Source organism: Tauraco erythrolophus, chromosome 7 (genome assembly GCF_009769465.1).
Source record: "Tauraco erythrolophus isolate bTauEry1 chromosome 7, bTauEry1.pri, whole genome shotgun sequence".
Lineage (NCBI taxonomy): Eukaryota > Metazoa > Chordata > Aves > Musophagiformes > Musophagidae > Tauraco > Tauraco erythrolophus.
The window spans coordinates 32,336,584-32,354,753 of NC_141471.1; the positions used below are offsets into that span (position 1 = coordinate 32,336,584).

Below are 18,170 nucleotides of genomic sequence, written 5' to 3' on the forward strand. Positions count from 1 at the left end.
TGATATGTAACTGAAAAGGAAAAGAAGTGTTTGTTTTCTTTTATAAATATTTCAATTGCTATATCATTACCTAATATTCAACAACCAGATTTAAATTCCTCCCACCCAGAAGCATAAATATTCAAATAACTGTTTTTTTGTAGTATCTTTGTTCAGAAACTCAGAATAAGGCTAGTACTCAACTTCAAAGGATTGAGTTGCTCATAAAGATGCTTACACAGTGCACTGACTTTCTGCACTCCATGTTGAGCTTGGATTCAACTGAGTTAAAATTGATCCCTACTATAATAAAAACAGAAGAATCATTTTAGCATTAAAAACTAGAAGAGAGATTAAGAAAGCTCATTCTTCAACCAGCAACTGCTAATTCCCTTTTCCTCTCTCTACATCTCTGCTTTCCTATGTGAGTAACATTTACCGACTTCACAGGAAAATAGTTTTAGTAAAACTTATTATCAGACATGGAAAAAATATCTATTGACCTATGCTGCATTTATAACACAGCCATTAGCTATTGCATCTAGTCTCTCTAAATATTGACCAATTGAGTCAAAGAAAATTATTGCACAATTTTTTCAACTTTAATTCTGTATTACTTTTTGTCAGCATCTCAATACATTTGCTATATTTACACAAAAATTTGAAACTACCGATCATAATGTGTATTGTTTAGTTGCCCAAGGCACACAGCTTAGCTAAAACATTTGTAATCTGCTGTGTATATTGTTTTATGTGAGTAAATAGAACGAGTTATAAACAAAAGATTTTCAAACATTTATGTTCTTGTACAATAAAATTCCAAAGCAACCCAAACCCAACTGAAATCAGATACACCAAAATAAATAGCCATTCATATTTTAAAAAAAGGACAAGTGAATTTATGATATTATTTTATATTAGATGTATACAAATTTACAATGTATACAAATTCTATATATATTTTAAATATACTGAATTCTCTCTATATATTCTATATTTATATAAATAGAATTTTTGCTTAAATGATTTTGCCCTAAAAAGTTATAAGCATCTTCATTAGACAAAAGAAAAGTCGAATTCATTCATAAGAGAAAAGAAACAAAAGGAATTGTTCCAAACTTTTTATCACGACGACCAATTTGTCCAAGAATGCTGAACAATGAAGTTGAATCGAATACAAGGAAATGTATCCAATTTTAAATTTTATTTCTGTCATTTCTTGTCTTCATTATTACACCAGACCCTCCTTCTTTGAAATAAACTGGTTACTATGGAGACAGCGATAACTGCCATATAGTAACACTCACACTATAATCAGGGTACCTTATGTTTTATAATTTATTCCATAATTTTTTTTTGTTCCATGATTAACAGTTTTAATTATAGTTTTCAATTCCAATGTTAGAAATTAAGTAAAAAAAATATTCATTGTAAAACTCACATAAACAATAGAGACTCAAAAATAATATATTACGAAATAAACATATATTTATTAAATAGTAGGCTTTTATTGGTTAATTTGCCATTACCCAAGGTTATATTGATTTTGGCGGGAAAGAGAAAAGTCTAATTACTTTTCTACAAACTTAAATACAAATTAGACCATCCTATGGAGCAAAGTAAAGGATGGCGTGAAACGAAGAAGCCGAAATGTTATGCTAGCATTTTTCCCTTTCTACCTTAGGAAGGGGTGGGGGGAGAGAAGCTATATCATAAGGAGAGACCAATCTCTTTTCTTCACTACTCACTCATCTCATTCCAATAGGCAGTTTTTAACCTGGTTATGATCTAATTCTGTACTCTTGCTAGGCTAAGATTCAATTGAGTTAAAGATTTTTAAACTCACTGCCAGTCAACCTTATCATGAACTTTCATTATGTGCATGTAATTAATTGGGTCCAATGAACAATATCAGCACTGAGTTATAGACTTTTTCCCCCCACCATATAATTAGAATATAATTACCCACAGGATATCAGAATGATGCAAAACCTTTCCTCTAAATGTGCCCTCATTAGGAAACAAGTCTCAATGTACATTTATTCAATCAGTATGAATTAATTAAAACGTTACCGAAATAAAAAAGAGTAACATTAAAGTGTATCTGACATCTATTAAAAGACTATCACTTGAGATCTGCACACACAGTTTATAACAAAACTCATTTAACTTGAACAAAAAACTTCACCATACAACAAGCCATATATATGGTAAACAGAAAAGTAAAAAGGACTAGTTTTAAAGTTGACAGACTACATTTTATTAAACATTTAAAAGCACTGCAGTGAGATCTGAAAAAATCTTTACATGGCATTGATCTAGACAGATATGTGATTCTTTCATGATACTCACAGTATCAACTGCGTGAGTTTCCCCATGGTTTCTTTTTCAGCTGAGAATGTACCTTATCATATTTAGGAATAACATTCGACAAGTTCCATTTTGTGCAGTTTTGAAGATGGCAGCCTTCTTATTGAACTTAGACCAGTCATCTAACTTTCAGATGACCAGACATTTAGGTCCTATCTCCAGTCATAAAGAGAAGGGACAGTTTGAGAGGATCATGTCAGTGACTATTTTAGAGGAATCTTTCTGGTGTCTAAAGAGACTTTGAATGAGTATTTTAGAACAGCCACCTGAGCTGAGATGGCTATGTTTAGCAGGGGAGAGAAATGTCATCTTTAGTGATATTACAATCAGGAAGGGTAGGTTATTCATTCTTCACAGTTGTGGCAGTGATTTTGGACATCAATGGCTACCTAGGAAATGGAAAAACTGAGAGGATATGGACCTGAACAACAAACTGCAGCTGAGAGACCAGTTTGATATCTCTGGTATAATACATGGTGCTGCGAAATACAGTTTATGAAAAAGTTCTCTTTATCTCTGCAGAAAGAGTTGAGGCTGGCTTCACAAGAACTGAAGAAATGAGACATGCTGGATGAAAAAGGTAAAAATGTAAATGTCCTTAGTTCCACAAAAGAGAAAAGATGAGAAGGGATTTGTACTCTTGAAGGGCCTGTACTCTTGAAGGAAAACCTATGAGAAGGCATCTCGGTCAGAGATGAATTCTGATAGTTTTCAGGAAGAAGTCCGGACTTTCAAAGTTACAGATGGAAGGGAGGGTGAAAATTTTTGGGAGATCAAAGACACAAGATTTTTCAACTTGCTATTTTCCCACAACTCCTATAACTTATTCCATGAGAGGAGGAGATACTTTCTTCTCTGATACCTCAAAATACTCAAGGATAAACCTGGTACAGAAAACATTGCGGTTATCTGCTTTTCTTTATCTTCCACATATATGTAGCACTGCAAGAATATTATTGCTTAGCTGATCATTGAAGCTAAAAGTGTGTCCTAGGAGAAAGATCCTTCCACTGTCAAGTACATCAGATTTGGTATGTCTGAACAGATCGTTCCTATTAACAGACACACTTACTATTGGATCTTTAGATAATTTTGACATGGATACGTTCACTGTTTTTGCTGTCATTATTGAGGGTGCTGGTTTCACATACACTGAAGTATTATGTTTCTTAAAAGGAATCCCCGTAACAGGAAACAGGAGAAACTAATTTAAAAAGTACTAAGATAAATAATATGTACACCGTAATCAATTGTTTCTAGAAGAAATTCCTAATAGCTACATCACTGATGTATTATTTGTAACGAAAGTATACTCAGGATTTTAATGCATTTTTGGAAGAAACTACTAGATGAACAAATATACTACAAAATTATAAAGTTCCCATTAAATTACAGTAAAATATATTTTCCATTCCTAACAATATACATTGTGCTGAAATACTTGTTTTATGTTACATTATTAGTATGTAATACTGAAACACGATTCTGATACAGGAAAACATATTTACTTCTGCTTATACCTTCAGAATTTGCAGATAAAACAAACCTATTCAAGGGTGATTTGACTCTAGAGTGGTTTTATATATCCTCTAAACAACTTTACTAAACTCCAATTGCGGAATGAAACATCTTAATTCCTCTAGCCCTCTTCCTCTCCTGAAAAGAAAATGGAGTTACGCAAATATAATTGAAGATGAAATTTCATGCTGAGGCTTTATTCAGTTTATAAGAATGGCAAACAATAAATAACAGTAAACCAAAAACAGACTAATAAAAAAATCATAATTTCTACATGTTATCTTCTAAAGTATGATCTAAAATTCTGAAAATTAAATAATCTAATGCAGAACATAATCATCCAACAAACTTAAACTAATACTTCACATATATTATTCAGAACTTGTCCAGGCAATATCAAAATACTATTAAGGCAAACTACAAAACTAGTCTTATGACTTTCAAAAATATTAAAAAATATTTCATAAACATTAAAAGTCAGCTTTCCATTGCTTTACCTTCATTGACAGCAATGGAATAGTCCCAGTTTACTCAAGTAGAGGGCCAAAGTCTAGCATCCATCCCTTAGCAGATTTATAAACAAACAGCCAAAAGGATTAATCAGAAAACAAGTAATTTACAATAGGCATGAATACTATTCTTAATGATCAGAAATAGGTTTAAGATTAAAAGGTATACTTTCTTGGTTTTCCTCCCTGCAATCAATCGTTCTTAAGTTCAAGCATTTCTTACTATTATTATTAAGTATAGTTTAAGAGGACCATACGTCTGTTCTGCTATGAATATGATGATGCTATGACTTTCATCAGCATAAAGCATCCAATTTAATATATGAGCACATAAGTTAATTCCAAAGCTCTTTTTTCATGATAAACTGGTCAGCTCTTTTCTATACAACCTACATATAGCATGCATTTTTATTTTCATTGAATTGAGTTATTGTTTTTGTGGACAGAGAAATTTACTGTCCACAACTGCAGAATAAAATATACCATAATGTTGATGCATAGCTTACTGCAAGACCAGTGTCATCATTCTAGGTAACCTCCGGCTTAGATCAGAGACCTCAGCATTGCAGATATACAATATGCATCCCAAGCAAAAACTGTCCATAAGAATAACTTCATTATTCTGGGAAGTTGGATCTATAAAAGATGTAAAATGTAGAAGTGTTCTGCCTATACAGTTTCTGGTAAGTACAGTCTGAGTAAGTGATAAAACCTGAGTCAGCTTCAGTTATAATATGCCCTACAGAAAGTTCATTCTCACATGAAGGAAAACGCGATATGCAGAGGACAAAGCGTGCTTATGCCTATAAACTCATCAGCCAGGATTACCCACTGTATTTAAGGTTCATAGAGTTCTGTGAATTTAACAAATACTCTGGCAGTCAGTACCAACATCATTTTAGCCATTTCCTACAACAGAGGATCACATCTGAAATAAACATACAGACAACTCACCAATACTACTGGGCAGATTGATGTGGGTGGTAAAATATGGTCCTTCAAAGGTCCACAGTCACATTCAGGTTTTAGATGTGAAGCACATTTGTTATGCAACTATGGGAAGACAGAAAATGAAGATCCAACTTAGACATTTTACTACTACAGTCTAAGCAAATGGGCATCCTAGAATGTAGTGAGTTTAGATACGCTAAATTAATCTAACTATTACTAGAGTACCACAAGGAAAATGAAACACATTGCAGTGGAAGGTCTCTTAGGACTGACAAAATCAATGAATTTATATTGAAGCAGTGGATCAAAATATTTTTCAGCTTGGAAATTGCACCTGTGGTCCAGCACACAAAATGAGAACATTCATGGCAGTACAGTAACATCAGCATAGTGTTATCGGTGATCAAAACCTTCATTTCAGAAGACAGTTTCTTGCACTGAACCAGGAATTTCTGTTCTACTAATAGTGAGCAATCTAGGGTAATTCAGGGCATCCTTTGGCATTACTGTTATATCTCTGCTTGCTGCTTGAAGCTGATAAAGTCACTACCAATTCAATTGTGATGCTGCAATACCTATGAAAACATATATGAAATATAAAAGAATAATATAAGAGTATCTAAGAGTTTTAGGCTATATTGGGGAAATTTTGGTCTTGACTAAATCACTGTTCAGGCTTCCATTGACTGCTGAGGAACCTGAATTACTCTCCTTTTTCTACTTCATTCTTAGCATTCATCCAGTTTTCCTGAAAGCAATGAGAAGAGTTCTACTCTGAAAACAAGGAAAGAATATCCTCAGCTCTGCTGACTGAAATAGCATTGGTTTACTTCCATGTTGGTAAAAAGGTGGAAGAGAAAAATGTGTATATAACATCGACATAAAATGCCAACAAATAATGACATATTTATTGAAATATTTTGCATTAACAATCAAGAGTTCTTGTTGCTATTTTAGGATTTAACTCAATTCAAATGTCTCTCAATAGAATACTTCAACATGTATATCCAAACACAGAGTATGAAGGCACAGTTGTGTACCTGGATCATACAAAGCATTCACATTTAATTGGTATACTTTACAATATTATAAGAGGTATCCACAATAAAACACAGCTTCATATAGTGATATTTGGTGAAAGCTTATTATTTCCGAAACAATTCAGTAAACTCTGCATTAAGTTCTTCAGGTAACACCTGCATTTCCCATAGAGATTAATATTTTATTTTTTGAGAAGATACCTGCATTTGCATTAAAGAAAAATAATCAGGATAATAAATATTAGAAATTTTGAAGTAAAAATCTTTTTTAACAAGTGATTTAACTAGTTTAATAGGTAGCTTACAGCATTAGTTCAACAGGTTCAATAGCTGTTATAAAATCTGTAGTTCAATGTCTGCACCTATAAATGACATTTTTCCAGGGACTGATTAATTTTCCCTTTAGACGAATTAACTATGTCAGTATGAACACTATTAAAATTACAATAAAATTGTATCAGTTGCTGATGTAGATGAGCTTTATCGGTAACATGGTCTTCATAAAGTTATCTGGTAGAGTTAATGTTGACATAACATTTCTGAATTTTGAACTGAATGGCACCTAATATTAGCCTTGTCCATATTCATTTATACTGCAAAGTTACCTTTTCAGGCAGTTACTTAGCAACAGAAAATAAAGTCTAATGAGTTTCGATTTACTCTGAGTATTAAAGCCTTATTGTGAGGGTATTTTGCTAGCCCTGTAATCTAAATCATTTGTCATGCTAATTCTCTGCCTCAGTAGTAAGGCTACTTGTACCATAATTAATGCACACCAGGCCGTGTTAGATCAAATAAAAGTATCTTCACACATTCAGTGGTAATTAGCAGCTTTGCTACTCAGTGGCATGCAAACTTATCTATGAAAAAAATAGCTTAATCTTATTAGTCTCTGCTGATCTTTGACAACAGAATTGGTGCATAGCAGACAACAGAAATGGTAGAAGGTATGTAGCTATAACAAAAATAACACTTTGACACACATTAAATAAAATAACATGCATCTCTCCTCAAAAAAATATTTTAGCAGATTTTAAATACGTTTCCTCAAAATTCTATTACCCCAAACCTAGCTCCTTTAGAGTGCTACCTCCCTCACAACTAGATGCCTGAAAAATCATATTTGCTGGAGAGAAAACAAGGAAACACACATTTACAAGACCATGGTAGAGAACTAGAGAGTACATGGAAGAAGAAATCATGGGCCTGGCTAAGAATTCAGTATAACAAGCCTCCTTTGTGAAAAACACCTCTAATTTTCCAGATTTGATTCTGTGATTTGGCATTACAAGTGACCCTATTAAGCTGTAAGAAGGAGAGAGATTTAAAATGCATGAAAGAGATTCAGAATTAGTTGCGTAATAACTAGCATCCTCTTACATTATGAAAATATGTCAGCAACAAGCTCTAAATGTGGTGTTGTACAAAGAGTTGAAAATGTATGAAGGATGTGATGATAATTATATAACTTCAGAATATTCATTCAAAAATCATGCATCTGTCAGAAATTTAAAACACTTTTTTCAGTAATAAAGCCATTACTATTAGCAAAGAAAATTATTTCAATAGAATATAGAGAATACATAGAATTGTAAGACAAGTGAATAGAATACTGAAAACCAAATTATTTGTACTACTTTTAAAACTAAAAATACTCATTTTTCACTTATATGTCTAATTTATACCCGAATCATAAAAATTAAATAAAAGGATTAATAATGTTATTTAGAAAACACAACATCACTTCTACAGATTATAAAAATCTTTAAATTACTGATGGAAATACAATCACAAAATTGAAAACCTCAGTGTCAACATTTTCAAAAGAACATAGGCCCATTTTTAATTGGAATTTTGATAGATATTTAAGCTTTTAAATATCGACACAAGCACTTAAGATATTTTCAAAAGAATTTAGACTCTTCCTTGCCAGTGATTTCAATGATAAATCATTTCTCGGTATTTTCTCAATGAATTTCAGTTCTTTTGGAACTCTCCTAAACCTTTATGCGTATCTTCAAGAAGTAAAAGGCCTTTACAAATGTGGTCCCAATTGAAATGAAAAAATGGGAAAACAATTTTTCAGAGGAGCTACAGAATTTGCAACTTCCTTTGAGTTCAGGAAGGAGCCTTATATAATACACATTTTTTGAACGATACAGACATATTATCTGAACGTAAACACATGTATATCTAGAGCAGAAACACTCTTATTTATCTACCTAAACACAGATAGCTATTGCCTAAATTTAATTATCTGCATGCAAAAATTTTGGATTGGGTGTTTTATTCTCTACATAAATTATCCAAATTTTGACAGCAATCTGGACTACATATTTGCTTTCTTCTAAAATATTGGTTTTTAAGTAATCATAACAGCTTATCACTGAAAGTGTCCTGGATCTATTTTCTTTGATAATGTTTCATATTTTGTATTCTTGTGTTAAGAAAATATGTCATAAAACATCCAAACTTGCATGATGAAAACAAACATTCGCTAATGCCTCAGTCTCATGTTATTACTTAAAACACTGAACAAACAACTGCTGTTCCATAACAATAACAATAATAATAATGATATCAGCAAAAAAGGAAAAACCCTAGAAGAAGGTTGAATCTCTCTGCATTCAGATTTAAATCCTGCCCTGGCTAGGAACAGAAATACTGGTATTGCTCCTTCTAGCATGAAGATCTCACTTATAAGGGCAGTGTTCCTTGAATGTCATTAGTTCCAGTTACTGGTTCCTGCTGAATAAGGAGTGCACAAAAGTTGTACGTATTAGACTCAGTGCACAGATTAGTATATTACCAAGATGTCTCTGCTATTATTCCCAGACACTTGAAATCACTGTATCCTACCAGATGTCCTCAATTTCATTTGCCTGTCAGTACATCACAAATTAGGATTTTGCCCTAGTGTCACAGTGACCTTGATTTTTCCTGGTACTGAAAACTCTCATAATCTTTCTGTAATGCAGATCGGGAATTCTGCTCTTTAGAATGGCATGTATTTTTTCAATTTTTACATTGTCTCGAGTATATAGTATACTCACTGTGATCTGACACCAAACACAGTGAAGTCCTGTCAAGCCTTGGTAACATTTTATAGTTTTGTGACACTTATCACATTTTGTTGGACAATTTCCTTCCACCCAGAAATGGTGCATTACCTACAAAAGAAAAGCGTGGATATACATAAGGTTACTAAATTAACAGGTACATGCCAAACTTAATGCAATCCCAAACTTACATCAGTATTCTTTTTGGACTTCACATATGTTTTGATGCAAGATGCGGGAGCTCTTGAGACACAACGTTCATGGACTGTATACTTGCAAACTGAAAAAAGAAACATATTAATAGATGTTGAGACAACGGAGTTTCTGACTACATTTTAATGAAACAAATAACATTACCAGCATGTCATCTCTATATAATCAATCCAATCAGTCAACGAAAACTCAAACTAGACTGCTTTTTCCATGGAATACAAAAGGCCAATTAGAACAGGAAATATTATGCAAGTGAGAAATCCAAGAATGCACTATCATTGCATAACAGGAAATGCTTAATTAAATCAGAGCTCACTAAATTTTTTCACAAAAATTCCCAAATGACAAAAATATTAAAGACAAATTGATGACTGCCAAATGGTTCGGTGTCATTTGCTAGTAAAAAGAAATCTATATTTTACAAACTGTAGGCATGAGAGCATCTGGCAAGCACAAAAATAAAAGCCAATGAGTTTATGTTGTTCCTTCTATTGATTTATACATCTTAAATGGCTGATTAGTCCATTTTCAGATAGCAATTGTTTTCATGCATTCCATATAATCACCAACTTTAACTCTTACTTTCCCAAATATCACCTCCTGAGAAGACTTTTTTTTTCCCCCCTAATCTCTCCACACCAGTGTTAGGAAACTACTATTGTTGACCAGGTCTGTAAAGATCACACCAGCTACATTCAGAAAATATACAAATGTCAGGGTACAACGCAAAGGTCTCCTGACTTCATCTATACAACTGTGCCTAGATGAGGAAATAATGCTATGGCTTATACCTGTATTCAATAGAGTAAACTATTAAAAACTGAGAATGAATTTCTCCCTGCATGGTATATGTCTCACGCTTTTGACCTCGAGAGCAATTAAGCACAAAGTACTTCTAAACACCTTGCTTGCACCTATTACACAAACCCAGTGGGAGGCGCAGCCATTAATCAGACAAACTGCAGGGAGTAACATTGTTGATTGGACCATGGAGGGATGGTGAGGACCCCTGCAGTTTCCTTTTTTTTTTTTTCCTCCCACACAATCTAAAATGCAAATAATGAAATCTATAGCAATGCTTTGAAAATATATCTGAGAAGCAGCTTAGCAAGATAAAGAAACAGTGTAATAGTTTTGTAAATAGACTCATGCCCCTTGCTGCATGAAGTAACCGAAAGGAGCACGTGGATGTTCTTCAGACACTCTGGGACCATTGTTCTGACCAAATAAATGCCAAGCACAATAACAAACAAATTTTAAAGAGGTACATCGTAGCAGAGAAAATTACTGCTCTTGTAAGGCTGGTCTTTTGGGGGCAGTTTACTTTATATAACTCATCTATGCATTTCTGGTAACTACTGAAGAAGATGATCTACATTATTTGCTCAATAGAATTTTCTCTTTCAAACATATATGAGTCTTACATTTCCTCACAAGGATTAAGTTTACTTCCATCTGACATAAAAGAACATTAAAAAAATGTAACATTTGAAGATCTATTAGTCAATTCAGCACTTTATATATATATAATTCAGTTAGTCATCAGTATTGATTAATCTTAAGTTAAGTAACTTCTATTTGTTTGAATTTTAGTGAATTTATCTCCTGCATTCCATAGTATTGTGAATGAAATTATACATGAAGTGAACGATATGAAAATCCATACATGGAGCATTTACATCTGAATTACATTTTAAAGAGATCTGTGGCCCACAAAGGAGAGAAATGGCCAATTCCAAAATCCTCATTCATTCAGACTAATCTCAAATTAAATCAATAGAACTGTACAGGCAGAAAAGTCTTGGTCAGCTCTGATGGGTCATCTTTCATACCAAAAATCGAAAAAGTAAGTTACACTAAGAAACTGATTAATTTATCAAAAAGAACAATGAAAGGTGACTTGATACCAGCATAAGAAGAATACCGTAGGTACTAAAGATCTCATTAATCTAATGGAGCAGGGCATAACATGAACCAGTCACTGGAACCGTCTACCAGACATATTCAAATCAGAAAATAGGTCTTTGTTAAAAAAAGATGATTCATCACTGGAACACACCACAAAAGAAAGATATGCATCATCCATCTCTTGAAACATTCAGAGACGAGGTATCTTTCGGCAAGATTTGGTTTCTCAAGATACAGGTTATGAGCTGGTCAAACACAGACTATTAGGAGATACATAGATATAACTCAAGGAATTAAACTGTAGGAACTGTATCTAATTGCCTCATGAAGGTCAACCAGATGCAGTAGGTTTTTTTTACTTTAAAATCTGTAATCAGTCAACATGAGAAAGAATGGCAAGACTGAGATTCATGATTACAAACCAAGTAAACATAGAGAACTTTAGAAGTGTCACAGAAACTTGATTTCTGGAAAACTGGGATTTTTGACATTCACAATTAACAAAAGAATTCTACGCAAAATTTGAATAAACAAATATGGGACTTAGATGCTAGTCAAGTTGATACCTACTAAAGAATATGAGTAATTATTAAACAATACAAAAGAGAAATAACAAAAATAGAAGGTTGAAACTAAAGCATAATACTTGCTAAGAGAAAAGAAAAAAAAAGAAAAAGAAAGAGGCAGGCTCCAAGGAGAACTAACTCGGAGAGCTTTATAATACAGAAAACTCCCTCAAACAACAGCTTTGAAAGCCTAATATCCTGAAAAATTAAAAATGAGACACGAGTATTCAAGCATTGAAGACAAAGGGGGAGACACCATTGTGATGGCAATGGTTTCATACTGGGATGCTACTAGTTCTTTGCTATGCAGAAAGTGTAACATTTCTACGAATAGGCATGTATGCAAATGCACACTGAAATGCTTATACTCACAAGAACAGCAGAGACCTTGCTTGCCTACTCCGATCAGCATGTTCAAACAAAGATTACAGTAGGCAGGCTTGTTAAAGTGTTTCAGTCTCCATACATGCTGCCCATCATCTTTCACATTCTGCATAGGACATAAAAGAAACAGATTTCACTTAATAAAATAAACAATGTAATATATAAGTGCCAATAAAAATTGAAAATTGACTCAAGAATGTAAAAGACAAGCTGTTACTTCGTTTAATACTCTGCACCAGATCACAGTACAATCATTCTAAATACACAGGCAATGATATAATAAAAAATTCCTCAGAAGCTCACGGACATCCATGTGTTTCAAAAACGACTCAGAAATAACACCAGGCTGCTGTCACCACTGCAACACAATGTTAGCAATAAATCTAGGCTGATATTGAACTACAACTAGTATTAAAACTACCTAAAATTTGAATAGATGTGCTGTAGGTTAGAAGGTAAAACTTCCCAAAAAGAATGATAGAAAGGATTTTTTCAAACTACAGAGATATTCTTCATGACCCTTAGAATCAGGGATGCGTATCAATATATGTGAAGTGGGAAATCTAACCACACCACAATAACATCTATTGCTAGCTTTAATTTATATTAATCTATTACAGACAGTCTACTAAAAAGCAAGTATTTGAGGATGAGATTTACATCCTGGATTTCTCCTCCAAAAACTGAATTCCTTATATTTAAGTCCACATTTTTCAGTTAACTGTAGCAGTATATTCAAATCTTGCATGATTAGACTGATAACCGATTGGCACTTACAACTCAGAGGCCTACTGTAACTTATTGAAATATTATCAAATCATTTATGTTTACAAAATCAAGCTTCCAGTTGCACGATTCTCCTCTTCCTAATGGAATCACTCTGAGACCTCATTGTTATTAGAAGTGTTATAAAATTATGTGCGCTTGGTACAGATGCTAAATTAATTCTGTAAATTCTAAGTTTCTTGGCAAGTGTGGCCACCAGATTTTTCATTTTTGCAATCATGAGAGGTTTTGATTAAAAAAAAATAATTAATTTGGGTTTATTTATTTTTTTTACCAAATATAATAGCCAACGGAACAAAGATAGTTAATGGCTATCAGCTGAAAATGGGCTGCAGTAGTTTGCTTCTTCATTGTGTATTATGCTATAGTCTTCTTCATCATTTCATTACTAAAAAGAAGTTGCCACATACCTAAAGAAAGACACATCAACCTCAGGTTCTCAGAAGCCACATCAACAGCTGATTCTCATCTAGTTTCTGGTTTCTCACATGAAACTGTTCCTATTACTTGTCATCATGTATATACAATATTCCTGACTAGATCTTCAATAATGTGATGGTTTTCACTGATAAGTACTGTGAAAGTAAGTCAGTGGACATAAATTTTAATAAAAATTCAGTTTTGTCCTATATTAGCGTATACTGCATGAGTTAAGTTTTTAAAAATCAGTGTTGCTCTATTCTAAGACTTAGCTGTTAAGGACAAGTCAAAGATGATAAAGACTTCATCCTTGTGGGGAAAAAAAAAAATAATCCTGAAGGAAAATCAGCACTCCAAGAAATTAAGAATGTTTGGTTCAAAGCCAGGTCCTAGCCAGAACACTACTTTGAATAATTCCTACAAATTACTTAGAAACAAAAGGAACTCAAGAGAGCTGGAATATTTTTTTCTCAAATGAGATAAGAGGATCAGAGCCTAAGCAGAGCTGCCCCGAAACTATCAGCAAGAGTTCAAATGCCATCTCTGACAGCTGGGCAATGTCAAGGTCCCCTTTCTGCAGAAAGAGCAGAGTAGATGCCTAATGTGGGATTCTCTGGCTGGCAAAGAGTGTGGAAGTTTTACAGTTTCCCCTGAAGAAGCAGAAATAGATTCTGCAGCTGTGGAGCACTAGAAGCCTGTCAAGCTCCTTCATGACTGGCAGCTGAGAGGGATATATTTCATTACATGGAGCTCTGTAACTTCTATTTTTCTTTCCATCTTACTACCACATTCCACACATTTTTAAAGTATTGTTGAACTACAATATAGTATGTGAGTTTCAAGTCTTCTGAAAGTTGACAATTATTCACTAGACAATAAAGACGATGTAAATCCTTCTGAGAAAAAAATAGTAAACAACGTACACCTTCATTTTAACATTACTCAGGTCATCAACAGATATAGTCATAAACCACAAGCACTCAGAATGCAAGCTGACCAGCTTTCCTTAGCAAAATATATGCTATCTCTGAAAATTAACAAAAATTCATAATTATGCATAAACTTGCCCCTCTTCCATATTACTTTTGTGTTACTTTTTAATTTTATTTTTAAAGAATGGCCATTACATGTGAATATGTCGCTTCTTATTTGAACAGAACATATGGACTAACTTAGCTGGCATTTTCCTTAACAGAAAAACAAACAAGTCTTGATGTGGGTGTTCTGCCAATTAAAACACTTAACTGTATTACAGACTGCAACTGATGCAAATCCATTACATAAACACAATGCACTTTTGGAAAATAGCAAATTAAATTTTTGCTCTTGTGCATTGCCAAAAAGAAGCAATAAAGTGCTGCATATGATTATGCATGCACATAACTTTTTAAAACATTGCCAAGGAAACAAAAAACACATAATGTGAAACAAAGCCCCCTCAATGTAAGTCTTTAAGTATGAATAAAATCCAAAATTCTGACACATCAGTGCATTTACTGACATTCACTCATTTTGCTTCCATATCCTGAGAAAGAGTTTAAAAATGAATAGTCATTAAGATCTCAAAGCAGGGCAGGTACAGTAAAAATCTCTTCCTCACTTCATTATACATCACTGAAAATGAAGCCTCCATATGCCATACGCAGACTTCAGCACATAATGACAATAGTAACATTTATTTTGTTAACAATGGTTCTCTTAACTTACAGTCCTGACCCTTCTACCATGGATTTGATTGCCAAAAGGACCTGACCTTAAAATACAAGTCAACCATGAAAGAGTCACCCTTAGAATTAGTGGAAAATTTTATGCAGTCACAGAATTTAGCTACATGTCCCCAATCTGGTTTAATATTAACTTACTTCAGCTTTTTAGATATTTGTAAATAATAGTAGCCAAAGAGATCTTCAAGTTTCAAGCACACAACTCAAGATTGTGAGACTTAAAAAAGGTAATGAGATCACTGATAAATTTTTATTCTAGCAAGTATCCCCTCTTAAAATAGCTACAGTGTCTGAAACACCAGCATGCTCAGTGTTTTCTGTGAGAAGAGTCAGTAACAAGCAACCAAGAGAGAAGGATGTTAGTGAGTCTGCTAATTCTTTCACTGCCTACTGTTATTTTGTTTTCATTTATTTAAAAAACATTTACATGACTTGAAGACATTTCTATGAGCGATCTCAGAGTATTGTTCAGTCACTGGGAAAGTGAGAAGAATGTCCATTAAACGACACAGCACCTCCTTTTCATATAAATGCAGTTAAGTTCGATATTCCTTTGGTGGTTCTCAGCAAAGAATTCATGCCATATTTTGTTTTATTCAATTTGGTTTGGGAGGAGTAGGTTCTAAGTCTGTTCTGGTTCAACTGGAGAGGGAATAACCTCATTCAAGAGACATGCTACTCGGGAGGGCTCCTCACTTCTAACTTCCAAGATATTTTTTGTGTGTGTCTCTGCATGTGTGCTGGAGAAAGGGGAAAATAAAATAAAATAAAATTTAAAAATCACTTCCCCAGCCTTAATCCATGCACTCAGCAGCATACTATCCTGATCATCCAGAAATGCTTAAGCATTAATATGCATATGTGAAAATGACAGCACAGAAAAGGGAAAACAGGAGGGGAAATTAATGTCTTTAAACAGGGTCCATAATCAGCTACAAAGTTTCCCTGTCCCTAAATTGGTAGTCACTTGTCATCTGGAGAGACTGAGATGTTGCAGAAATTACATTTTAGATAATGGTAAATTTGTATACCTGCATGAAAAAAAATCATTTATTTCACACCTCTCACACAGAACAGGTTAGAGTTACTCCTGACTTCTCCTGGGCTTTTAACAACCTATAGGCAAAAGAAAAAGCAGGGCTGTAGCAAGGAAAGGCTTTTGCTAACGTCCTGCAAAGCAGTGGGAGCTAGCACAGCATAAAAGTAGCCAGCACTGTCAAGAAGAGAGATGTGCACTTTTTTAGCAGCTCCAGCTATCAAGTCTCACAAGGCATTCACGTTTCCCCCTCTGCTGGCAATGCTGCGAAACGATACTGGTAAAATAGCTCCCGTTATCACCGAGGGTGAATCTGCTTCCCAGATGGCAAGGAGCTAGTGCAAAGAGGGTAAGACACAGCTGCTTCTAGCAGGAGCTTGCCTTTGCCCTCCGTACACATGGAAACAGCATATGGCTCATCAGCACTTGAGCCTTTTAGAAAACTCACCTGCCAGACTTCAGACAGGACTTACAGAAACATCACTGGGGACAGTAAAAGGCCAGATCACCCTCATTCCTTGCTGGCTGAAAGAAATACAACTCTGCGAAACAACCAGTCATTTCAGACTTCAGCCCGAGAGGGTCTCCTCATGGTGCAACATATCCCACACCAAGCTTGCAAATGTTTGCAAGTCCCCAGTTCGGTACCACTTTCACATACTCCGAGCTCAAAAAGTAAGCCAACAATAATGTAATATACAAGATAAGAAGCAGCATTTCCTAAGTGTGGTTTCACACTCAAATATTCCATCCCATATTTAATCAAAAAGGTCAAAAAAAGAGTTACCTTTTAAATTCTTTGAGTATAATAGCATATTTGCTGCTTGAGGATCCAAAATAAAATTGTTAACAGTATTTCCTTCTGATTTAACTGATGCATAGTCACACTTCAACACAAATGTGCTTGTCCCATTGAGATTTACCTTGATTTAAAAGGTGAAATGGGTTGAAAATTACAATCGGTGACTTAAAAGAAAGGCATAGTGGCCTGGTTTCCGATTATTGATGACTTTACAACGCACTTAGTGGTGTTCAATTTATCTCTCACCTTAGGGCAGCTTTTCAGCAAGCTGTACAGCAACAGAGACAGTGCAGCCGTGACATCTAGTGGCCACAGGGAACAAAACACTTTCCACTCCTAAAACATGAGACTTTTTTTTAAACACTAGCACTTGTGAACTTGCAGTTTGTACCTACATTTTGCACAATCACTGTCAGAGGTAGTAATAATGACCCGTTACAAGAGAATCGAGACCAAAATATCTGGCGCTTTTATCAGAACAGGGTGGAATAATATCGTACAAGTGAGGAACTCTTAGCAAAGAGCAGAGTACAATGCTCCTGGTTGACAAAACCCCTTAGGAGTAAACTGTCATTAGGCAGCTTTTTGTGCCCAGATTACAAAGGACATTTTAAGCAATGCTAAGAGAGTCAATGAGGTAACATTCAAACTTCACTGACAATGTTGATCTACTTAAATTAACACAGAAGGAAATAAAAAGGTCAGAAACTTTGAAGGTTTCTACTGTGAAGGACTAGAATAAATAGCCTAGTAGTCACTAGCATGCAATAGGCCACTACTCAAAAGTGTAATTACCAAGCGGAAGGACTAATGCAGGGACATCTCTGTCCAATCTGTGTTTGGATGGGAAACAAACAAACTATTGCCTTAAGAAGCAAAAATAAATTTGGAAAGCTGATGAGGAA

General features: G+C 34.3%; 1 protein-coding gene across 8 annotated transcripts in view; it reads right to left on the bottom strand.

Moving 5' to 3' along the window:
- DGKB (diacylglycerol kinase beta) overlaps positions 1 to 18,170 on the bottom strand; it is a 331,421-nt gene that overhangs the window by 240,404 nt on the left and 72,847 nt on the right. For 6 of the 8 annotated variants that reach the window (XM_086615217.1, XM_086615215.1, XM_086615216.1 and 3 more), the window contains 4 exons: positions 12,486 to 12,603; positions 9,618 to 9,706; positions 9,421 to 9,537; positions 5,331 to 5,429 (listed from right to left, as the gene is read on the bottom strand). In XM_086615217.1, the coding sequence (XP_086471343.1) occupies positions 5,331 to 5,429; positions 9,421 to 9,537; positions 9,618 to 9,706; positions 12,486 to 12,603 (423 nt within the window). Of the gene's footprint in view, positions 1 to 3,145; positions 3,149 to 5,330; positions 5,430 to 9,420; positions 9,538 to 9,617; positions 9,707 to 12,485; positions 12,604 to 18,170 lie in introns of all 8 variants that reach the window. The other 2 variants (XM_086615214.1, XM_086615211.1) reach the window with 1 other exon arrangement.